General features: G+C 49.8%; 1 protein-coding gene across 5 annotated transcripts in view; it reads left to right on the top strand.

The window, feature by feature from the left end:
* SPIDR (scaffold protein involved in DNA repair) overlaps positions 1-25003 on the top strand; it is a 48164-nt gene that overhangs the window by 5659 nt on the left and 17502 nt on the right. For 3 of the 5 annotated variants that reach the window (XM_078875722.1, XM_078875721.1, XM_078875719.1), the window contains exons 4-11: positions 621-818; positions 1462-1580; positions 3024-3289; positions 4733-4839; positions 5624-6131; positions 14334-14529; positions 15261-15488; positions 19709-19755. In XM_078875722.1, coding sequence (XP_078731848.1) covers positions 621-818; positions 1462-1580; positions 3024-3289; positions 4733-4839; positions 5624-6131; positions 14334-14529; positions 15261-15488; positions 19709-19755 — 1669 coding nt within the window. The remainder of the gene's footprint in view (positions 1-620; positions 819-1461; positions 1581-3023; positions 3290-4732; positions 4840-5623; positions 6132-14333; positions 14530-15260; positions 15489-19708; positions 19756-25003) is intronic. The other 2 variants (XM_078875720.1, XM_078875723.1) reach the window with 2 other exon arrangements.

Here is a 25003-nt window from a genome sequence, read left to right as displayed (position 1 = left end):
TAGATTCACATAGCCCATAGACTATGCTCTTCTTGCATTGGGCAATATGTTCAGGAGCTAATGATGCCAATGTTGAGGGCCGCTGCCCACAACGAGAGGGCTTCAGGAGAGAGCGAGGGTAACTTTGCGATTTTTCCTTCTCTTTGCGTACGTGACAGTTTCACTTGGTCAGCTGTGTCGGGTGACGGAGGGGGGGGGGGGGCTTAATGACGCAAATTTGGCCACATTGCACGATCCAACCCCAAAAAAAAATCAAGATACGAATCAAAATATTGACTGTTACGAACATGCTTGATAAGTTTAGAAGCACCGATTTAAAACTTTCGTGACTGCAGGGATTCATCTTCTTGGTTATTTTGGTAAAGTCACGTAGAAGGGAAATAATAAAATAATAAAATAAACATTATAAAATAATAAAATAATAAAAAGAAAACATTTTATTATGTTTTATTATTATTATTTTTTTATTTCCCTTCTACGTGACTTTACCGAAAGAACCAAGAAGATTTAGAAGCACCCTCGCACAGCCTGTCCTACCGCAGCAGAATCCACTTGGAGCTCATGCCCCCTCCCCCCCCTCCCTTCCGCCCGCCCCCCCTCTCCCCGCACCGCTCATGAAGGCGACGCGGATGCCATCATCTCCAGCCCCGGCACCAGCAGCGGTTCGTGTGACGAGTCGCCGGATGCCGATGTCGCAATCCGCCGCCGCTCACGCGGGCGCGTCGGGGCCGGCTCGCTGGTGGCCGAGCAGCGGCTGGGAGCGGCGCAGGCCGTAGCCTACGGCCGCAGCGTGCACAGGCCTGCGACGGACGACGACGGTAAGTCCGTGCGGTTGGGGTCGGGGGTTGGTGGACACGAAGTTGCGGGTCGTGTGAAATTCATCTTTTCCCATTCCGATGACGTACGGTACGTACGTGTATGTCATCCGTTTTTCTTCTGATTTGGAAGAAAAATAATAATAACAGTGCTTCATTGGTACGTCATCATGGTATATGCACGTCATCAGTTTTCCTTCCAATGACAACATGCCATCGAAACAAAATCAGAAGAATTTTTTGTTATTAAAATAAATAACATAACTTTATCGGTACGTCTTCATGTCAGAAGACGAACCAAGCCTCCCACAAGGCCATGCGTGAGGGCGTGGGGCACGGCTTGGTGCCAGTTATCGTAGAGTGTGGTCGTGTCGCTACAGTTTTCAACGGTGAGCACAATGCCTTTAAAAACAACGGCGTTGCGCCACTCAATAAAATGACCGCTAACCGCTTGCGTGTTCCGAGATTCAGCGGTGAACGGGACACCCACCCTGCAACTTGCAGATGTCTCGGAATGGACAAGGGTTTAGTTGCGGGTCGTGTTAAATGACGTTGCGGGTTGTGTGATATGAAGTCTTGGGCTCCGTGAGGTGATGTCGCTGGTTTATATCACGAAGGCAACGCTTGCTTATTCCCTGCTGCTCAGAAGACATCGAGTCTGTGGAGTCGGACTACGCTCTCCCCTTGGACTCTCCCCTGGCGGAGTTTGACATCGTTGATTCCGAACGCAGCCTCGACAGCAGCCCCACACTCCGCCCGTTACCGGTCAGCCAGGCAAACAACCACAACAATCACAACAACAACAACAATTTAAATTTACGTAGCGCGCTACATGCTGCCCAGTCTCAAGACACGTTTGCAAAATGACAAAAACACAAGGAACACGATGCACATTTGCGCGGGCCGTGTAACACTTCGCAACGCTTAACTTTGGTCCTCGGAAGTGTTCTAAAGGGCGGCAGTAGTAGCGGTACATCTTGAGCCGACACGACTCTGATGACATCACGCGCGTCATTACGACACACATCCGCTTGCCGCTGGTTTTTATTGCAAGATTTTGAGGAGCCCTTTGATCGATTTGCCCGCTTTCCTCCACAGCGAGTTCCGAATGGCCACGAGGATTCCGGTTATCCGCACAGCAGCGGCTTTTGGCTAGCCATCGAACAAAGATGGTTTACCGCATTGCGTGCTTTCAGATGCGCTTCTGCGGCCGTCTGGAACGCTCTTCCTTCTCATATTAAGAAGCCACTGGAAGCTATGCACTTTTAAATCATCTACATTGTAAACTCATTTCTTTAGAACTGTTTTTTTTATATTTTATTTGTTGTCCTTCCCCCCCACACCTTCGATTAGTATGGTGCGAATGAAGTTCAACATACATACATTACAACTCACCTGTTTACTTGTCCACGCCACCCTCATTCAGTCGTTCACCTACTCATCTACTCACTCGTTCACTCACTCGCTCGCTCACTCACTCACTCACCCACTCATTCATTGGTTATCGTTCCCCGCACCTCCGATTAGCACGGTTGCCTACGTACGGTTTGAAAAAAGTTCAACATGAATACGAAAGTATACTTATATTTTGGATAATCTTTTGCAAGAGCTAAGAATCGTAAACGATTCGCGAAGAAGGAACGGACGTGTCCACACCTGCTGGGGACGGTGACGTGCCCCCCACGGTTGCGCATTCGCCGTTTTCTGCAGAGTTTCGCGGTTCGAACCCAGCAGCCGCCCTGGTTAATACCGCCGAGTGAAATGACCGGAAAAATACCACGCGCCATCTGCTTCGCACGCAGTGGATCTTAAAGATCTTCACGATGCCAGTTGCAAGACGGTCAGGGTCCGAAATATACAAATTTCGACAACGTTACCACTAGAACGCCCGTGCAAACTCGAGTCCAGCCCTGGTCTGTCGAGTTCTCACCTGGCTGCAGCAAAACAAACCTCGACCATTATACCATTGGAACCTCATTTGCCAGTAAAAAATATGATAATTGGTTTTTTACCCTTCTATCTGGCAACAAAACTGACACCTTTTTTTTACAAGGAGTCATGTTTAAATAGACCACAATACCTGCAGTCATAATGCAAACAAAAAACATAACTCTGATAATGTATGCACTGTCCTTGAAGGGTAAAAAACCAATTATCAAACCTCGACAACTTTCAAAACTTACCGGCGGAGCCGTTCTGTGTGAACAGTGCCGAGCTGCCATTACGATCACTCAGTTCGCCTCGGACGACGACGACGACGATACTGACGATGATGAAGAGGAGACTCACGGTGGCCGCGGCTCCACCGTTTCGGCACCCCTCTCCGCCGACGCCCCGGCGGGTCCTCCCCGGAGGCGTGTGAGCGAGTGGCTGGAGATGATGCGGACGCCGCCGGATGACGAGGGGGCGGCGGGGGGAGAGCGCGGTGCTTGCGCCGAGCTGCAGGACTCCGCAGGCAAGAAGCGATTCCTCCGGTGAGGGTCAAAGGTCAACGGACGGATTCTTTTTTTTCCCCCTTGCTCGTGTTATGTTTGCTCATGTCGCTGGCTGCCGCTTGCTGCTGCTGCTGCTTGCTACTGATGCTACTTGCTATTGCTGCTTGCTGCTGCTACTGCTTGCTGTTGTGACTGCCGTTCATATTTATTGCTGCTTGTTGCTGCTTAATATTCCTGCTGCTTTGCTGTTGCTACTGTCGGTGCTGCTTGCCGCTGGTTGCTACTGCTGCTGCTTGCTCCTGCTGCTGCTTGCTCCTGCTGCTGCTTGCTCCTGCTGCTGCTTGCTCCTGCTGCTGCTTGCTCTTGCTGCTGCTTGCTACTGTGGCTGCTCGCTACTGCTGGTGCTTGCTGCTGGTACTGCTACTTGTAGCTGATTGCTACTGCTGCTGCTTGCTACTGTGGCTGCTTGCTACTGCTGCTGCTTGCTACTGCTGGTACTGCTACTTGTTGCTGATTGCTACTGCTGCTGCTTGCTGCTGGTTGCTACTGCTGCTTGCCACTGCTGCTGTTCCCTAATGGAAGAATATTTAAAACTGGTTTTGTGAACTTCTCGCCATGCAACGGTAGGTAACCCCTGTGCACGCGCTCTCCTGCCACGCCACCAGATGTCACCATTGGGCCCGTGTGCCACAGATTAACGCGAAACCACGAATTCGTCACTCCGGTTTCCTCCCACACGTATAGACCGCGCGTTAATCGGGTTGGTCCAGCAATCACCATATAGGACTACAGAGCTTGGGCGACTGTTTGGCGCTGGTGCTGGCTGCCCTTCCCAAGCACTTGTCTGTGATTTCTCTCGGTATGCGAAGACTGCGCGCTTTGCAAATTCAGCGGCATTTTGAGATGCTGATTTGCTGTGTGTGGGAGTGATCCCAACTAAACGGGCGAGGCACGGACTAAAAAGAGATGGAGTGATGTAGTGCGAGAGGATGTGGAGCTGAGTGGACTTGGTAATAATTGGTACCAGCGGTGTCAAGATCGGCCTCTGTGGAGGAGGCTCGTGAAGGACCCTACTGGGCAGTTGGAGGCAGTCGCCCTCCAGCAACAGCGGAGGGCGGGGGAGCGACGCTCACAACAACGAGCGGAGCGCCGGGCGGCTAAAACAAAGCAAGTTGGCATAGTAGTGGGCAAAGATGGTGCATCGGCCACTCATCTTAGTGACAACCCATCCATGGCAACTGGGTCTGTCCCATGACCTCCTGCCAGCGGGCGTTCTACACTTCACGTGGCCTTAAAGTGCAACTAGCCTGGCACAAGTGCCGTGCTGACGTCACCGCCACTTGGTGGCAAATGGCGGTTGTTGTTGTGATCCCAACTGAGTAACTCACGGTGTAATCGTTCAAATTTTGGCAGAGGCGTGGACCCTGACGCCAGTCATGCGACGGGCACTGCTCTCTGTCTTTTTTGTTGTCCATGGGGCAGGGGAGGCCTGGCAGAGAGAGCTTGGAGGCTTCAGTGCCGGGAGAAATCTTCCATCGTGTTTTGGCGCCACCATCACCGCGCCTGCGCGTCTGCGGCGGCGTCAGCGGGTAAGAAAGTTCAACGCCAAACCAAAAACCAGACCGACCAACTTACGACTTGGTATGCGTCGGAGGTGCGTTTGCACTCGTTGTTTTCAACTGTTACACCGTTTCGATTTAAAGCTTTCGTGACTGCAGGGATTCATCGTCTTGGTTCTTTCGGTAAAGTCACGTAGAATGGAAATAATAAAATAGTGAATAATTATTATGTTTTATTTTTATTATTTTATTATTTCCATTCTACGTGACTTTACCGAAAGAACCAAGAAGATGTTACACCGTTGTTGGTATCGCGTTGTCTTGAGTAGTAGAAGCAGGATAGGATTGGAATCACCGAATCTGTAATGGTTCGTGTCGAGTTTCAATCTGATTGGCTGTTACCTTGATGTCGGGTCAGGTGACACGGTTATTTTGGAGAGGGTGGGGGGCGGGGAAAGGGGGTGGTTGCCTAAGCCCATCATCCCTCCAACTTAGGTAAAATGAGTACCGCCTCGTGGGAAGATCAACAGCGGTTGTCCTGTGCATAGACTCGACCCCACCGTAGGGATATTGAATTGTCACCACCGCCTCCGGGCTGTAAACGGGAGGTGGGTGTCAACAAAGATGGCAGCAGCCTTCACACGGCCCACTCTGTTGTTAAGTGAGTAATCACGACGATATGCCATCAACGCGGCGACCAAACATCGATCATCGATCTTTGCTGGTCTCCAGAGAATGAATAAATAAAAGAAGAAAAAAAAATCCTTATTTGACGTAAGAAATAATTTAGGCACCTTGACTTATATTTTCACAGTCTCCTTGGACGAGGAGGAGAGGGGAGCACCTTTGAAACTGCGTATCCTCACGCAGCACACGGAATGCTCATTGCTCGTGACCACCTGCAGACTCATGTCGCCGCGGCAAGCTCTCTTCTCTACGGGCGCCGCAGACTCAGAGCAGGAAAAATCAGAAGCAGGTGCGCGACCACAAGGGACGTCAACTGTCGGGGAATTGGCGGCGACGGTTTCGGAATCGCAAAGCAAGGTCGGCTTGGCACGCGTTCCGGACCCGGGTTCAACGAGGTCGCCCCGGAACTGTCGGCGCGATGGACCGGATCTGGATTCGAAGGAAGTGGAAAGTGGAGGAGGAGGAGGGAGATGCGAAGATGTGGGAGAGCAACAACGTGGGCACGATGACGGTTTTCGAGAGCAAACCTCGTCGGGGCCGCTCGCGGACAACACCGTCTTTGCCCTCTTCGCGAAAGACGCCGTCAAGCACCTGAAGATGCGCAACGGAGACACAGTTCACGTGTTTGCGCCCTGGTGAGTGCACGGCATCGCCACGTCACGTTGTTTACGGGAGATGGCCGTTGGACCATGCGGGAAACCGCTCGCCGTAGTCTGGGCTCCTTCAGTGGAAGAATCTCAAAACTCCACGAACTATTTCTGCCTGTCTTCTTGGTTTTTTCGGTAAAGTCACGTAGAATGGAAATAATAAAATAATAAAATAAAACATGATAAGATAATTCTCACGACGTTTCGGCCACAACGCAAGCAGCCGTCCTCAGGTGAAGACCAGGTCTGTCGGGGAGACAGCGTCTGAATGAAACACCACCACGCTCGGAGCGTATATTTAAGCTGGGTTGGAAGGGGGGGAAGGGCGCCTTGACAAAAGAATGTGCATATCAAGAGGAATTTAGCATATTTATGGGAAATGCAGGTATGTGATTAGTACTACTTATCTCTCTGCCTGCTGATGCCCTCTCGGCATAGGCCAGCAGGCAGACCTCGACATTGGGCAGCAGCTAGGTTCTGCACGTGCGTTTAGACTTATTTGGCTGCTGTAAAAATGTCCACATGACGATATGCCGCCACCTCGTTGAGCTATCATCTGTGGCCAGGTTCCTTCTGAAAATAAGTTTAATAGCTAAGTGGGCTTCACCTGGTCGGATAAAATAGTTCAGTTTTATTTGTTTTATTTTTTGTGATTTGCTTCCCTTTCTTATAATTTGCACCTCAGTCGTGTTTTTCTATTGTTTCTTGTTGACCTGCCCCGATACATACTGCCGCCGATTTGGATGCATACAAGATTTCATTCCTGTCTACCAAGTTTTTGTTTTCCTGGTTCTGTTTCCCACGTCCTCAATCTAACCGCAGGTGTCTCTTCCGGTTTCGGATCACATTCGTAATGGATGGGTCGCAGTCTGCACGCTTGATTGAACAAGAACGGTGGCCCCGTGTGCCCAGGGCAATGACACTGGAGTCAGAGACACAGAGCCACCACTCAGAATATTAATGTCGACTGCTGGAGGAATTCGATGAGCTCCAAAGCTCTTTTTTCACAGATGTCCAGTCGGGACACGGGTTCAGTACGTTACAACAATAAACAGTACGAAAACACTACTAATAGGGTTTTTCCCCTTGTTTCTGGCAACAAAACTGACACCTTTTGCAAGGAATCATGCTTACATTAACCACAATTCTTGCAGTCAAATGCAAACAAAAAACAATACTCTGATAATGTATGTATTGTCTTTGAAACTGATTGGTCCACACCAGAGACAGCTTTCTTTAGAGCCTAGTCTCATATGGTGTTCGACCAGATGACGCCAAAAGGAAGTACAAAAACACGATAAGGGTGCAAAGTACAAGAAAGGAAAATCACCCAAACACGTACAAAATAAAACGAAACAATCCTCATCCTTTTGATTTAAAGCTTTCGTGACTGCAGGGATTCATGTTCTTGGTTCTTTCGGTAAAGTCACGTAGAAGGGAAATAATTAAATAATAAAAATATAAAACAATTAAAAATTCTCACGACGTTTCGTCTGCAACACAAGCAATCATCATCAGGTGTGAAATCCATAGCAATTCCACACCTGATTATGAATGCTTGTGTTGCAGTCGAAACGTCGTGAGAATTTTTATTGTTTTTTATTTTTATTAATTTATTATTTCCCTTCTACGTGACTTTACCGAAAGAACCAAGAATACGAATCCCCATCCTATAAAGCAAAGCCCACTGAGGCATTAACGTATTTTTCAGTAGCAACCGGGCCGCAAGTGATAGCTCAGCAAAGTGGCTTATCACGTGGAAATTGAGAGCCTGGGTTAGAATCCAGTTTTTTTAGGAATAAGGCCGGGTCCCCGACTGTTGACGAGTTGACGGTATCAGCCCGGTTGCCGTAGGGCTTGCAAGACTCTCTTTGACACACTTTCCCGGCGATACGTAGACTCACGAAGAGACCAACGCACTTGCGCAGCTGCAAGTAGGCTCGCGTAGAGACTGACACACGTGCAGTCGGTCAGTTTAATGAATATCGTGAGGCCCATCGAGCCAACAAGCTCCTTTTCAATGGGGACCCGGCCAGGATGGGTGACACTTTTAGCATGCGTGCAGATATATGTTTGAGACCCTTAGACTCGCACAGACCGAGTTGGGATTAAACTGGGTTCGAAGCTTAGTGGGTTGATGGGTTTTCAGCCTGCTCGCCGATAACTTGCATAGTCCATGAACTTACGAAGAGGCCCATGTACTTTATATGGAGACGCATATAAAGTATTTGCGATTGACGCAAAATGAACCACGCAACACCTAGCTGATCCCGTCGAAGAGCGTAAACCTTCAGCAAAAAAACACTTCGGCAAAAAATGTTCTTGCTGTGGTTTTCCCACCTGATGACGATTGCTTGTGTTGCGATCGAAGCGTCGTGATTTAATTGATGCATTTTTCTACCTACGTGACTTTACCGAAAGAACCAAAGAGTATGGATCCCTGCAGTCACGAAAACTTCAAATCTAGATTGAGCGCAAACCCTCACGCGAACTCGCAGCAGCGGCTTTTGGCTGGCCATCGAACAAAGACGGTCACCGCATCACGTGGCGCTTTCAGATGCGCTTCTGCGGCCATCTGGAAAGCTCTTCCTTCCGATATTGGGAAGCCACTGGAGCTATGCACTTTTAAATTTAGATTGTAAATTCATTTCTTTGGAACTGCCTGTTGTGTTTAGTTTGTTGGCTGCGTACGGTGTGAAAGAAGTTCAACACACATACATAGATGCAAAAAATAGACCTTTAAGCATAGATAGCCATACATAGACTTGCATAGAAAACCACAGGCTCGTGTAAAATTCACGTAGACTCGCATAGAGACCAATTGATTTGTATTGAGACATCATTACATAGAGACCCGTAGAGTCACACAGATCCGGTTGCGATTGAACCTGGTTATCGAGTGTGATCGATGAGTTGAAGGCCTCAGCCCCAGTGACCAATGGCTACAGACATAAACACGTCACTTTACATTGGGATTGTCGCTTCATTTGACAAAGTCCCAGCCTTGAGATTTACAAAACCAAGATTTATGGTGTGATAAACACTTCCTTTCCAGGGCATATGAAAGGATGTGCCCATATTACTTGAATGCAGTGAATTTGGAAACGGTTAATCAAATAGTGGTGAGCACTGGCAGAGCCAGTGGGGGGGGGGGGTGGCATGTTGCCCCCCCAATGATCCGATCGAAATCCCTAATTTCGATCGGATCATTGGGTTTTATTAGTAATAAATTGGCATTTTGCGACCCCCACTGCCACTGTGTAGCATATTATTACGTGCCAGGGATTCTATGAAATGATCGGACAATAGTATGGGTTTATAATTGGCAATAAGTAACGACAAAGCAGTTACAAGTGACTCACAGAATTGTGCGCAGTTGCGTGTATACAGTACACGACTTCCCTGAAGGCATCAACACCTTCAGCGAGCGCGATGCCGATCACACACGGTTCGAATTCGACCCTCGATCGATAGCTGCGCCCTGCCGTCCTGCATAGATGCTGCTACTCGCTCAGCACTTTCCCCAACAGTCTGTTAAGGCTATACAGGGAGGGGGGCGGGCGGGATCTTTCCGCACCTCTGATTAGCACGGTTGGTTATATATGGTGCGAAAGAAGTTCAGCACACATTTTTCGATTTAAAGCTTTCGTGACTGCAGGGATTCATCTTCTTGGTTCTTTCGGTAAAGTCACGTAGAAGGGAAATAATAAAATAATAAAAATAAAACATAATAAAATAATTAAATTTCGATTTAAAGCTTTCGTGACTGCAGGGATTCATCTTCTTGGTTCTTTCGGTAAAGTCACGTAGAATGGAAATAATAAAATAATACAAATAAAACATAATAAAATAATTCTCACGACGTTTCGGCCACAACGCAAGCAGCCGTCCTCAGGTGAAGAACAGGTCTGTCGAGACGACAGTCTGAATGACGTCGTGATAATTATTTTATTATGTTTTATTAGTATTATTTTATTATTTCCATTCTACGTGACTTTACAGAAAGAACCAAGAATACAGTGGTTGATGTTGGGGGGGGGAAGGAGGGAGAGTAGGTGGTGGGTGAGCGAGGGGGTGGTGGGGGCTTATTTACTCTGATCAAAAAGGGAAGAGCCCTGAGTGACAATGCACGTTGCCCAACGAGTGATGTCTGCCTGATAGAGGCGTTCTTGAGAAACGCACGCTCCCTTATCTGGGGGAGGCAAGCCTGTCCGCGGGTCGCGGCGGGTTTCGTCCCGTCATCCCTCGTCCCGCAAGCACACGCGGGGCTCAGCCCCAGCCCTGATTAATCTGCCAGTAGCGGCTGGAAGAGACACACGCATACACACACGTGTACGCGCGTGCACGCGTGTGTATATGTGTGTTATATAATGGGGAGCGGTAGTGTAGCGGTTAGCGCGCTGCGCTATGAACCCGGCGACACGGGTTCGATTCCCGCTCACGGCCAACACCAGTGACGATTATGTGAACCGGTCTTGGGCATCCCCTAGGTCGACTCAGCCTCAAATGAGTACCTGGTGCGCTGTGTAAACATCGCCACTGGGGAGACAAAGGCGGTCGGGCGTGGTGCTGGCCACCCACCCCCTCGTGTACCGTTCCGGCCTTCATAGGTGCTCGCTAACAGCACTTGCCCCTATAGTCTGTTAAGGCTATATGGGGATCTTTGTTTTTGTTCTATAATGATGAAAGTTAATTAAAAGGCATGTGATTTGCAGCAACTTGGATAGGCCCCGCAGAGCAGCCTGTTTGAGCATGGATACTTCTATTTTTATTTCTATTTTTATTTCACCAGGTAAGCTCTTGTTCAGAAGCCACCTGGCTATCACAAATGGTTGCTCAACGAAGTGGATTTCATCACGTGGAAATTTATAGCAGCCAAATGCTCTAAATGTGTGATGTTGATTCTAAATGTGGAGGGGAAACACTGGAGGACCTGGAGAACAATCCACGGCGACCACGGGGAGAGCGAGAGAGACATGTAAACTCCAAATATACAGCAGGCGTCATGGTCGGGATCGAACCCACGACCTCCTATACACCAAGCGAGGTAGTTAACATATCACCACCGTGACTTAAGTAGAATCAGAATCAGAAGTTTAAACGAGTAAAGCCCATTTGAGCTAACAAGATATTTTTCAAGTCGTAGCTGCAGCCGTAGCGAGGGGTCTTACTGGATGTGTGGTGCGAGTTCAATTCCCGACTATGGCGCCTTTCTGTGTGGAGTTTGTATTCTCTCGCCGTGTACTGCATGGGTTTCTCTCCAGGCTCTCCGGTTTCCTCACCCATAGGTGAAAAAAACCACACACACAACGCTACAAATATTTGACAAACATCACCAATGCTGATAATTAGTTTTTTTACCCTTCTATCTGGCAACAAAACTGACACCTTTTTTACAAGGAGTCATGTTTGCAAACATGACTCCTTGTAAAAAGGTGTCAGGAGTCATGTTTGCAAACATGACTCCTTGTAAAACGGTGTCAGTTTTGTTGCCAGATAGAAGGGTAAAAAAAACAATTATCATATTTTTACTGGCAAATGAGGTTCCAATGGTGATCACCAATGCTGATTACTCAACTGGGATTACACTCGTCAAAATTGCACCCTCCCGAGAAAACGTGGCAGGACCTTCCTGAAAAAGAGCCTTGAGGCCTTCCAGTGGGAGCAAGCGTAATAATAATCACACTATATGAGAACAAAAAGTTTTGCTGGCTGAATTCCTGCCTGGCTGGCGCGTCACACGCATGCATCCCCCCCGGGAGTTGAGCCGGGTTCATGTGTCGTGCTGAAGCCCCACACAGCCTCCACCCCAGCCTTGCATCCAGCGCAAGCCCGCAAGATACGCTATTGTGCTATCCTACTTTCATGATATATCTAAAACAAGTTTTGCTGGCTGGATTTCAGGAGGAACGGACGGGCACATCCAAAGGATATGCGGGCTGCTCGTAGTAGTAATAATATTAAAAACAAATAATTATTAAAAAGTGATATTGGCACGGTAAATAGACGGGTGCGTGGCTACGCCTGGGTGAGGCGGAAGCGCTGATTCATTTATCTCCGGGGCGGTTTCTGAGCCACCGCCACCACTGCTGCCACCACTGCCGCCACCACCACCGCATACGTGTGGTTACAGATGCTGTCGCCACACAAGCCTGGGAGCGAAACATTGATCCCCATTTTTTTCCGTCAATAAAAAATATATTTTATGTTATGGATATTTAATGCTATAGATATTTTTACTACGCAATTTTTTTCATGTACCCAGTTTGTAGTTGACGGAACTACTTTAGAACTCGCTTCAAGTTCACGGTACATCCACTCCATAGGGGAGCACATGCAGAGGTTAGCGGTTTGAATCCGGTGGGCCGCCCTGGTTACCACTGCGGGTGCTAACAATCGCAGGGCTACCACGCGCCCTCTGCTTCACTCGCAGTGTCCCTGGATGTCGTTCGAAAGAGTAGCTGGCCATCGCGTGCTGCTGGTGTAGGGGATCCAAATGAGCAAAACTCAATTTGGAATGTGTACACAGCACCAATCGCTGCTCTCGGCTGCCCGACTAAATGCCTCGGCTCACTCTTGAAACTGCGACTCACCCTAGTCCCTTGACTTCTCAGCTGGTTAAACAATAATGAACAAAACTAAGCTATCACAAGTCCCGCAAAGCGTGTTCGCTGCGTGTCAATCAAACTCCGCTTGTTAAGCTCCTAAATTCCTCGTGGTTTTTTTGTTGTTGGTTATTGTCTCGTGCGAATTCCCCCCCCCACCCCCCCCCCGTACTTTAACGCCGATCGTGCTGCCGGCGTAGTGCCACGAGATGAGGCATCCATTGCGCTTCTGCGGCCCGTCTGGAACGCTCTTCCTTCCGATATTTGGAAGCCACTAGGAGATATGCACTTTTAAATCATCCGTATTGAAAACTCATTTCTTGATAACCGATTTTTCTCTTTAGTCTGTTGTCCCCCCGCCCCGCACCTTCGATTAGCACGGTTGGCTTCGAACGGTGCGAAAGAATCTTCTTGGTTCTTTCGGTAAAGTCACGTAGAAGGGAGATAATAAAAATAATAAAAATAAAACATAATAAAATAATTATCACGACGTTTCGGCCACAACGCAAGCAGCCGTCCTCAGGTGAAGAACAGGTCTGTCGGAAAGACAGCGTCTGAATGGGTGCGAAAGAAGTTCAACATACGTACATACAGATGACACTCCAGCAGTATGCGCAACCCGTTATTCCGCAGAAGCGTCACCGCCGATGCCCAAATCGATCCTTGAGCGGAATCGTAGTGCTGCGTCAAGGCAATTGATCAAATCGGCGGGCCATCGAGGCGTGATTTCAGAATCGGAATCTTAATCCCGGAGGAATTGGACGGGCTGTGAAGTTCTTTCTCGTAGATGTCCAGCAAGGGGTGGGTTAGCGAGTTGCATTCACAGACAATACGACACAAACAGTTGGTAACGTTTCTCCGCCAACCGTCACACGGACCTCTCTTCACTCTCTCTCCGCTCTCCACTACTACAACATTGTTTTTATCTTGCCAGGTAAGGCCCACTGAGCTATGCAGATCTTTTTAAATCCTTTATATTAAGTTCACTTGCTTGTGTGCTTACGACCGTGCAAATCTTTCGGTCGTTTTTTAACCCACTTCCCGTGATCTAATCGAGCTGACATTTTGCACACAGACTCGTTGTGCGAGACAATTAATGTTCGTGAAATTTTTTTTCCAAAATTTTCCACTTTTTAGGATTTTTTTTTCATATTTAATTTAAAATACCAATGTGATAAAAATGAAACTCTTACTCAAAAAAAACAGAAATGAATAATAAAATAAAACCGATGCCACGCATATAAAGGATTTACAGTGAAAAACTTTGTTTTTACGGGTTAATTTTTTCAGAAGTGACCTGGCCACTAATGGTACCTGAACGAAGTGGTTTATCGCGTTGAATTTTTTTGCAACCAAATACTCTAAACGCGTGACGTCGATGCTAAACGTGGAGGGAAAAACCGGAGGACCCTGAGAAAAATCCACGCGACCACGGGGGTAGAGAGAGAGAGAGAGCCACGCAAACTCCAAATATACAGCTGCAGGCGTCAGGGTCGGGATCAAACCCACGACCTGCTGCATACCAGGCGAGGGAGTTAACATCTCGCTACCGTGGTGTCCCTCTCCGCTGTCTCTCCGGAGCCAGGCTGAAGCTGTGGTTGTCCTCGGAGTCTGGCGACCGGCTCCCGGTCGTGCTGTGCACGCGATTCGTGGAGAACCTTGGCGGCGGTGGCGGCGACGGCAGTGCGAGCCGTCACTCCGTCACTGAACCTCCGCGCGTCCTTCCACGGTTCAGCCACTCCCTGGGACACAACCTCGCCTGCCGGAGGCTCAACCGCCAGGTTACTGCCCCCCCACCCCCCATCCCCCCCGGCGTTGTACCGCACTCCGCTACGCTCCCCCTGCGCCCGGGCCGACGATCGTCGTCGACACACCAGAGTGTCGCGCAGAGGTTGGCGACCAAAAGGGGGACGGCCTATGGCCAGATTTGGTGGCGGTGGCGAGGCTGTGAGGAGCGGTGCTTGGCAGTTGGTCGGCTTCGCAAACCCGCACTCGTTCAGCGCGGTGAAGTATGGTCAAATAACCCCCCCCACCACCACCCGTGCGGTGTCCGGGAGGGCCTGCCTCATCGAGCAGTGAATTCACGGAAAACGGCGGTGACATCTGCGCGTCCGACCCCATGTGAAGAGAGAGCGCTGTGCGGAGACCCGCATGGAGACCCAGCGACGTCGCCAACCCGCACTGACCAGTGTGGTGAAGTATGGTCAAATAACCCCCCCCGTGTAACTGATGTGGCTTGGAGAGGCCTTTATCCAGCAGCGGATTGAGGACTAAGAAATCCGACCACGTGATTGAGAGGGACATCTGGGAGTGCTGCTGTCATAGCTGATGTTGCTGTGGCTGCTGTTGCTGCTGTCGCTGCTGCAGCCGCTGCTGCTGCTGTTGCTGCTGCCACCGCTGTTGCTGCTATTGCTGCTACCACTACCGCTGCTGCTGCTGTTGCTGCTGCTTCTGTTTCTGCTGTTGCTGCTGCTGCTGCCGCTGCTGCCTCTGCCATCGTCTTGTTCCGCAGGCGGATCTGACGCCGGCCCTGGTTACGGGCCTCTTCCTGGGCCATCACGGAGCGACAGACTCACTGCTGGAGGCCCTCGAGTGGCAGCAGGGAGGAGCGGTGGGGCCCGCCGGGAACGCCGCCACCATGCTGTGCGTACGTGCGGTGGTGCAGCGCGTGTACCACACACGCACCGCAACCACCGCAACCACGCCGGCACTGTCCAGGAAACCACCACGCTCGACGCCGGTGAGCCAAGGGGGAACGGGTGGGGGGGTGGTCAGCGCGGCATTTTTAACATTTCCCCCATTTTTATTTCATCGGGGATAAAACACTGAAATAAAAATTAATAAAATTAAAATAATAAAATCACGACGTTTCGGAGGCAACACAAGTCTCCGTCATCAGGTGGGACCGTCACAGCCAAAGCCAGATTTGATGCAGCAAATCTGGCTGTGACGGTCCCACCTGATGACGGAGTCTTGTGTTGCCTCCGAAACGTCGTGATTTTATTATTTTATTTTTTAATACATTTTTATTAAATTTTTTACCTACGCGACTTTACCGAAAGAACTAACAGTATGAATCCTTGCAGTCACGAAAGCTTCAAATCTAGAATTAAAACACAGAAATCGGACGGAATTGATTGCTTGATTGTTATTTCGCGAGGCCGTGAGAGATGGTGACAACTTGGGGAGCCTGCAGTGGATAGATCATGGCTGATGATCATCAGGATTTGATGGGTCAGTGCAGCGTTACATGTCGAGTACTCGTGCGTTTTAGAGCCCCGGTTTAATCACAACTTGGCCTATTTTACCTGTGGGTCTCTCTGTGAGTCTATGGATCTTTATGTGAGTCTATTGGTCTCTATGTGAGTTTATGGGTCTCTCTGTGAGTCTATTGGTCTCTATGTGAGTCTATGGGTCTCTCTGTTAGTCTGTGGATCTCTATGTGAGTCTGTGGGTCTCTCTGTTAGTCTGTGTATCTCTATGTGAGTCTATGGGTCTCTCTGTGAGTCAATGGCAACCATGCTGAGACCATGAACTCGCTGCGCTTGAGAACCCGGTTTAATCTCAGGCTGCGGCTGAAACCCGGATTTGAACCGAGGATTCCAGTGGTGCCGGCTCAACTTCTCTGACCTCTTAAGTCACCCGGCACCTCTGTCTCCGAAAGGACCTCAAATCCGGTCACATTTCCCAATTGCCGGACGGTTGCAACACGTCCCGGTCGATTCCGTTTAGTGCCTTCTCTTTATCGGAATTGGGAGGGAATCAAGTCCGGGTCTTATGGAACAAACAGAAAAAAACGAGCGGATATGATGATCATGATGATGATGATCGTGATGAACCCAAACCAGGATTTGAGCATGTGACCTTTCAAACTGAAGCCGTGCCGTTTAGCCACTGTGCTACGTAGTCACATGGTTCCCCCCCTCCACCACCACCCCAAGCCCCCCACCTCCACCCCCACTTTTATCCCAGTTGTGCTATCGGCGCCGCATCATCACTCGAAGACTTCATTCGGAAACTCTGGCAGCGCGCAGTGCCCACGGAGGCGGACATCACAAAGCTGCCTCTGAGATTCATAATAGAGTTTTTTTTTGGGTTAGATCGCGTAAATATAAATGTGTCGTTAAACCCACCACCACCCGACACAGCCGACTAGTAAGGTTTGTCACGTAAACAGAACGTGCCAATTCGTTGCTAGTACAGCACACCGGTGTGTTGGAGAGTACACATTTACAATTCGAGTACGACGTTTCGCAAGTAATAACAACTACCATCAGCAGGCGACACTGTCGGTGGCAGGTTTAACGACTCATTTAGATTTACACGATTTAACTCCCAAAAAAAACCTCTTATGGATAATATTGGTCGGGAAAGCCGCCCACGTGTTGAACTGCCCCTGAGATGCCCTGAAGTAATCTTGTGGTCCACACGCAGCCTGAGGGTGCCACTTTCCCACTCGAGAGTAAAGTTCGTCGCACGACGGTCGAACCGATACGTTCATTCTCAGAGACAGAATATTTGTTGTTGTTGTTGCCAAATTGAGTGCACAGCCAAATTGTATGCGACGTTGTTTTGTCCATTGGTGACCGGGCTGAGACAAGTGACGAACTCCGCTTTAGGAGCTGTTGTATTCGCAGGTGGCCAAACACCAGGATTTCGAAGCTGAGATCTTAGACGGTGCCAGCTCAAAGCTCTAAACATCCTTGAGTCATCTCTGCCCTTCGGATTGATCTCTCAGAGTTTAGATTTGAAGGGAAAGACGTCCGCGTGTGTCGGCGATCGTAAACTTCTGAGTTCATATTCCGGTTGGGTTGATGACTATGATCGTCATCCTCATCATCATCTTCAGCAACCATGATCAATCCACTGCTCAATGAAGGCCTCGCTAATTTCGTCGCCACCTCCAGCAGTCCCTGATTCGTCCAGCGCTGACACCAGCTGATTGCAGCTCCTGCCCAGGCCGACTTGCTCATCTTAACAAATTACTCGGTAATGCTGCGTTGGCGCAAGTACAGGAAACAATACGCTGTGAAAGATGGGCCATTGCCTCCAAATGTCACCCACTATTATTTTTTTTATTCTAAAGCCGCGCTGTTATTGGCGAATGTGTTAAGTTTTTTTAAAATTAATGTATCTTAACCGTCAACATGATGTCAACCCACTTGCGCGTTTCCTCGAATTCACGTGTTCCTCTTTCTCTCTATGTACCTCTCAGTACTTCTTTGCTCTGTGGTCGGAGCGTATGACTCAGCTTCCCAAATTTTCTACGTAAAAATTCCCATTGGGTTAATAACTCAGACCACCACCGCCATCATCATCATTGGCAATCGTTCCTCCAGGGCCAATAAAATCAGGACCACTTTTTTTTGGATATCATCATCGTTATCATCGCTCACTTTGGGGATAGACCGCTGTATGCCAGAGGAACGTGGAATTTCCAAAACTTGGCACGGGACCTTTAACAGATGAACACCCCATCCCACGTTCGGCGGAACAGCGAGACATGATGGCACGCCGTTAGTCTTTATGTTCATACGTTAAAGGCCGGGGGGGGTGGTAGCGCAGTGATTTGCTAGTTGAGTTAGATTTTTGACTGCGGCCAAGATCAGTGGCGAGTGGGCCTCCACCTCACAAACCCCCAGCCACCCTCTCTGCCCCCGCCCCCCCCCCGCACTGGCCAGCGTAGTGAAGTATCGTCAATCAAACAGCTCATCTGAGCGTCACGAAGTCGGGGGCGTGGGAAGGCCTTCATCCAGCAGGGGATTGACAAAGAGCTGTGAAATTTCGATTTAAAGCTTTCGTCACTGCAGGGATTCATCTTCTTGGTTCTTTCGGTAAAGTCACGTAGAATGGAAGTAATAAAATAATAAAAATAAAACATAATAAAATAAAATAATTCTCACGACGTTTCGGCTACAACTCTGCTTGCGAAAGAACCAAGAAAAAAAAAAGAGCTGTGAATTATTGTTTGCATCGTTGAGCAAAATAAATCTAAAGCACTGGAACACTAGCGGCTTCTCTGTTCGCGGTTCAGCGCCCAGAGCCCGAAGCTTCAGCGAATGACACAACCCAAGACGTTGTGCTTGCACACACGCAGCATCAACGCACCACCCACCTTTAAGCAGCAGCTTGAGGCTCACCTGTTGCTCGGCCTTTCACCTGTTTAGACTCTCACCTGTTCAGGCTCCTGTCACCTGTTCGGCCTTTCACCTGTTCAGACTCTCACCTGTTCAGGCTACTATCACCTGTTCGGCCTTTCACCTGTTCAGACTCTCACCTGTTCAGGCTCCTGTCACCTGTTTGGCCTTTCACCTGTTCAGACTCTCACCTGTTCAGGCTCCTGTCACCTGTTCGGCCTTTCACCTGTTCAGACTCTCACCTGTTCAGGCTCCTGTCACCTGTTCGGCCTTTCACCTGTTCAGACTCTCACCTGTTCAGGCTCCTGTCACCTGTTCGGCCTTTCACCTGTTCAGACTCTCACCTGTTCAGGCTCCTGTCACCTGTTCGGCCTTTCACCTGTTCAGACTCTCACCTCTTCAGGCTCCTGTCACCTGTTCGGCCTTTCACCTGTTTAGACTCTCACCTGTTCAGGCTCCTGTCACCTGTCCAGGCTCTCACCTGTTGAGGCTCTCACCTGTTGAACCTCACCTGTTCAGGCTCTCACCTGTTCAGAACTCACCTGCCCAGGCTTTCGCCCATCGAGCTTCTGGATGGAGCGGTGCGTTCCGATCCGCGCACTTTGTCAATCGCGTTTTCGTCGCCGCCGTTAATGCAGCGTCGCCGCCGGACCGAACGCGTCCGGCTAATCGAGCAAATCCCCCTCACCCCACCCCCCCCCCCCCCCCCCATTGGTTCAACCCCGTTGTTTGTTCACGCGCGTTGTTTGTTCACCACCTGTTGTCTGTTCCACCGAGCGCGTGTTCACGCGTGCTCTCCCCTCTCGTGTGTCGCCCTCGGCAGGTGAGCCGGACACCAGCGCAGCACGGGGCGGCCACCAGCCAACACGGGTAAATTGATAATTGATTCCGCTGACGTCTCCCTCTCGGGAAAGTCGCGCCGGTATTCAGAGCCTTGACCCACACCCCCACCACCCACACCCCCCCCCCCCCAAAAAAAAAACTAAAACCTGAGTGCTACGAGTCAACGTGACGTCCGGCTGCAAATGAGCCTCCAGGCATTGTTGCGCAGCTCCCACGGTGGCTAGGAGATGTTAACTACGTCGCCTGATGTACAGGAGGTCGTGGGTTCGATCCCGACCCTGACGCCTGCTGCTGTATATTTGGAGTTAGAGTCTCTCTCTCATCATCATCACGGTGGCTAGGAGATGTTAACTACCTCGCCTGATGTACAGGAGGTCGTGGGTTCGATCCCGACCCCTGACGCCTGCTGTATATTTGGAGTTTGCGTGTCTCTCTCTCTCTCATCATCATCACGGTGGCTAGGAGATGTTAACTACCTCGCCTGATGTGCAGGAGGTCGTGGGTTCGATCCCGACCCTGACGCCTGCTGTATTCTTGGAGTTTGCGTGTCTCTCTCTCTCTCATCATCATCACGGTGGCTAGGAGATGTTAACTACCTCGCCTGATGTACAGGAGGTCGTGGGTTCGATCCCGACCCTGACGCCCGTATATATTTCTCTACACGTCTGCAACAATGCATTTCAATGATTTGGCTGCTATCAATTTTCTTACGTGATATTAATACTACCTCTGCCTGGTATACAGGAGGTCGTGGGTTCAATGCTAACTCAGACTCCTGTATATTTGGAGTTTGTGTGTCTCTCTCTCCCCGTGGTCGCGTGTATTTTACTCCGGGGCCTCCGGTTTTTCCCTCCACGTTCAAAATCAATATCACGCGTTTAGAGTGTTTGGCTGCTGCTATACATTGCCACGAGATAAGCCATTTCGTTTGTGGTCAAGTCGGTTCTGAAAAAGAGCTATATAGATCAGTGGGCCTTTAGCTGCTAAAAAAAGTTTAGTTTAGAGTTTCTATGTGAGTCTATGGGTCTGTATGTGAGTCTTTGGGTCTCTCTGTGAGTCTATGGGTCTCTATGTGAGTTTATGGGTCTCTGTGTGAGTCTATGGGTCTCTGTGTGCGTCTATGGGTCTTTATGTGAGTCTTTGGGTCTCTCTGTGAGTCTATGGGTCTCTATGTGAGTCTTTGGGTCTCTGTGAGTCTTTGGGTCTCTCTGTGAGTCTTTGGGTCTCTATGTGAGTCTTTGGGTCTTTCTGTGAGTCTGGGTCTCTATGTGAGTCTTTGGGTCTCTCTGTGAGTCTTTGGGTCTCTATGTGAGTCTTTGGGTCTCTATGCGAGTCTATGGGTCTCTGTGAGTCTATTGGTCTCTCTGTGAGTCTATGGGTCTCTATGTGAGTCTATGGGTATCTCTATGAGTCAATGTTGACCATGCCGAGACCATCATCTCACTACGGTTGAGATCCCGGTTTAATCACGCGCTGCTGCTGCAGCTGAAAAACGGATTCGAACCCAGGATCCCAACGGTGACGGCTCATCGTCCCTGACCTCTTGAGTCACCCGACCCCTCTTTCTCCGAAAGGACTTAAAATCCGGTCACGTTGACCAATTGCCGGACGGTTGCGACACCTCCCCCGATCGATTGAGTTTTGCGTCTTCTCTTTATTGGAAATTGAGAGGGAATCAAGTCCGGGTTGCGTGGAACCAAAAAAACCAAAACAACAGTAGCGTTAGAGACCACAGCGGGACAAATCAAAAAGAGGAAAAGAAATTCAAAGAGACCTCGGCGCTGTGGGCGGGCGTGTGTGCAGCTGTGACACGCGCCCGCACACACGCACGGACGGGTGGGCACGGACGGGTGGGCACGCGCGCACACACACGCTCACACAAAGATTCACCGTATAGCACAAAGAGACTGTTGGGGCAAGTGCACAAAGACAAAGATCCCCCCGTCATAGCCCAAACAGACTTTTTGAGACAAGTACTATTCGCGAGTAGCAACTGTGAAGGCCGGCACGGTGCACAGAGGGGGTTGATGGCCAGTACCGTGCTTGGCCGTCTTTGTCTCATCAGTGGAAATGATTTTTAGACACCGCACCAGGAGGCCTGGGACCGGTTCAGACAATCGTCGTCGGTGATTGCCGTGAGCGGTAATCGAACTCGGGTCGCAAGTTCGTAGTGCAGCGCGCTATACGCTACCACTACCGCGCACGCGGACACACACGCACACATGCGGACACACGCACACACACGCGCGGACCGCGAGCGAGAAGGAAAGATGCGTGGCGTTTCTTGTACGCGGCAGGGTTACGGGAAGTCACAATGTGTCCCCTCCCTTCCCCTCCCCTCCCTACTGTCTGCTATCTCACTCCCCCCCCCCCCTTTTTCGTTGGTTCATGAACCCAGCCGTGTGGACCTTCAAACATCCCCTCGTACGCTTGGTGTGGGTCTGTGTAGGTTTGTGCGGTTGCGTAGGTCGGTTTAGCCTCAAGTGAGTACTTGGTGCGCTGTGTAGTGAACATCGCCACTCGGGAGACAAAGGCGGGCGGGCGAGCCTGGTGCTGGCCACCCCCCCCCCCCCTCGTGTGCCGTGCCGGCCTTCATAGGTGCTGCTCGCTAACAGCAATTGCACCAACAGCCTGTTGAGGCTACACGGGGGATCTTTGTGTTTGTAACAGTGGTCTTTTGGGGGAGCGGTAGCACAGCGGGTAGTTCACTGCTCTACGAACCCGGCTCACCAAGTTCGATTCCCGCTCACGACCAATAACAGTGGCGAATGTTTTAACCTCTCTCCTCGGTGGGCTCCCACTTAGATGGTGTGTAAACATCAGCATTGGGGAGACAAAGGCGGCCGGGCGTGGTGTTAGCCACCCACGCCCTCGTGTACCGTACCGGTCTTCATAGGTGCCCGCTGACAGCGCTTTACGCCAATATCCTGTTAAAGGGCTATACGGTGGATCTTTGTCTTTGTACAGCTGTTTGCACGCTGTGCGATGAACCACTCGAACTGAGGCACTTCGTCATTGGTCACGACCACTTGGGCATCATCCCTTGTAGCAACATCCTAAGCCCAAGTCCGCTCTCGTTACCAGCCGGCGTGAATGCCTCTACCTTGAGTATTTTTCTATAAGCCAGTGGTACTCAACGGGGGGTACGCGGACCCCTGAGGGTAACATGGGGGTACATGAGGCGATTCATAAATGTGTAAAATGTATCATCGTACATGAGAGTTTTTGGGGACTAGTCATGTATGAATCTGGCAATATAAAATAATATATTGACAAATTATATCATACATGATACTCCCCACTTTCTGTGATTTTTTTTATTTTATTTGTATTAATTTTAATTTCATTTTTTACCTACGTGACTTTACCGAAAGAACTAAGAGTATGAATCCTTGCAGTCACGAAAGCTTCAAATCTAGAATCATACATGAGAGTTTTGGGGAAAAATCACGGATGAATCTTTTCCAATATAAAATAATTACAATAAAAATTGTAATCTATATGCTAACCAAGAACGATATAAAATACCTTTCTAAACTCCTTGATCGTAAACAACGTGGTTTCCAGGAGTAGCCAGCGAGCGCGAACAAATTTGATCTCGAGTGCAGAGCGTCCGTTGACATTTGTTTTTATTTGCTTGCAGTTACGAGCTCGTTAGGACGCCTCGCAAAGTGAACAATTGGTTAAAATATTTGACGTTCATTTCTTCACGCATTTATTTCTCCGCTGTGCCGCGTTGGGTCAGGCAAGGGGTAGACTCGGTTGAAACAAAATACAACAGGTAGCTAACAAAGGTGGAGAACCACTGATCTAAGCCACGTGCTCATCTTGCGGTGCGGTCTCTGGGCGTAATTCCCAGCGTGCACCTCCACCATATGTGCGTGCGTGCGTCTGCCCACTCGTCTCCGTACAGCAGAGGTCGCAAAGGGGTTTTGATTCCTTACCCGTACCCGGCCGCACCAGGGTCGCAAATGGGTACCCGTACCCGGCCGGTTACGGGTAGCCGTTCCCTACCCGTACCCTACCCGAAATGAGTGACAAACGGCTACTCACCAGTGACTCACGGCTTACCCGTACCCGTACCCGGCCGCACCAGGGTCGTAAACGGTTACCTGTACCCGTACCCGGCCGGGTAGCCGGGTATCGGGTAGGGTACGGGTATTGCGTACCCGGTTGCGACCTCTGCCGTACGGTTTTGAACTCTCGTTCCGGTTTTCCTTGACACGCGTCCCCGCGAGCCGGTAACGCAAAAGGCACCGCGCAGATTTTGCCGAGAGAAGAGAGTAACGTAACGTGTTCGGCGTAGGCTCGTTAACCGTAATGTATCTTTTTATTGTCATGCATGTATGTATGTTGAGCTTCTTTCACACCGTAAGTAGCCAACCGTGCTAATCATTACCGGTTGAGGTCGCAACCGGGTACCCGATACCCGTACCCTACCCGATACCCGGCTACCCGTACCCGACTGGGTACGGGTACTGGTACCCGTTTGCGACCCTGGTGCGGCCGGGTACGGGTAGGCCATGAGTCACCGGTGAGTAACTGTTTGTCACTCATTTCGGGTAGGGTACGGGTAGTGTACGGGTAAACGGGTACGGGTACCCGTTTGCGACCCTGGTGTGGCCGGGTACGGGTAAGGAATCAAAACCCGTTTGCGACCTTTGATTACCGGTAAGTGGCAAGGAAATAACGAAGAACAACATCTCGCGTGTCGTAAACCCCTCCGCCACCTGATGCAGCCAGTCAAGGGCGCCACGGTGGAGAGATGTTAACTACCTCGCCTGATATGCAGGAGGTCGTGGGTTACATCCCAACCCTGATGCCTGCTGCTGTATAATTGGAGTTTGCGTGTCTCTCCCCGTGGTCACGTGAATTTTTCTACGGGTCCTCTGGTTTTTTTCCCTCCACATTTAGAATCATGCATTTTGAGCCTATGGCTGCTTTCAATTTCTATGTGATGTTAATACTACCTCACTTGGTATACAGGAGGTCTTGGGTTCCATCCTGACCCTGACGCCTGCTGTATATTTGGAGTTTTCGTGTCTCCCTCTCACCCCGTGGTCGCGTGGAATTTTCACCGGCTCCTCCGGTTTTTCCTTCCACGTTTGGAATCAACATTACGCGTTTAGAGTATTTGGCTGCTATAAATTGCACACGACGATGAGCTATCAATTTGTGGCCAGGTTGCGGCGTCTGAAGAAGAGCTGTATAGTTCAGTGTGCCTTAGCTGGTTAAATATAAAAATAGTTTCGTTTTTTTATCGTATTTAATCAAA

Source organism: Lampetra fluviatilis, chromosome 42, assembly GCF_964198595.1.
Source record: "Lampetra fluviatilis chromosome 42, kcLamFluv1.1, whole genome shotgun sequence".
Classification (NCBI taxonomy): domain Eukaryota; kingdom Metazoa; phylum Chordata; class Hyperoartia; order Petromyzontiformes; family Petromyzontidae; genus Lampetra; species Lampetra fluviatilis.
This window is presented reverse-complemented; position numbering and strand designations above follow the sequence as displayed.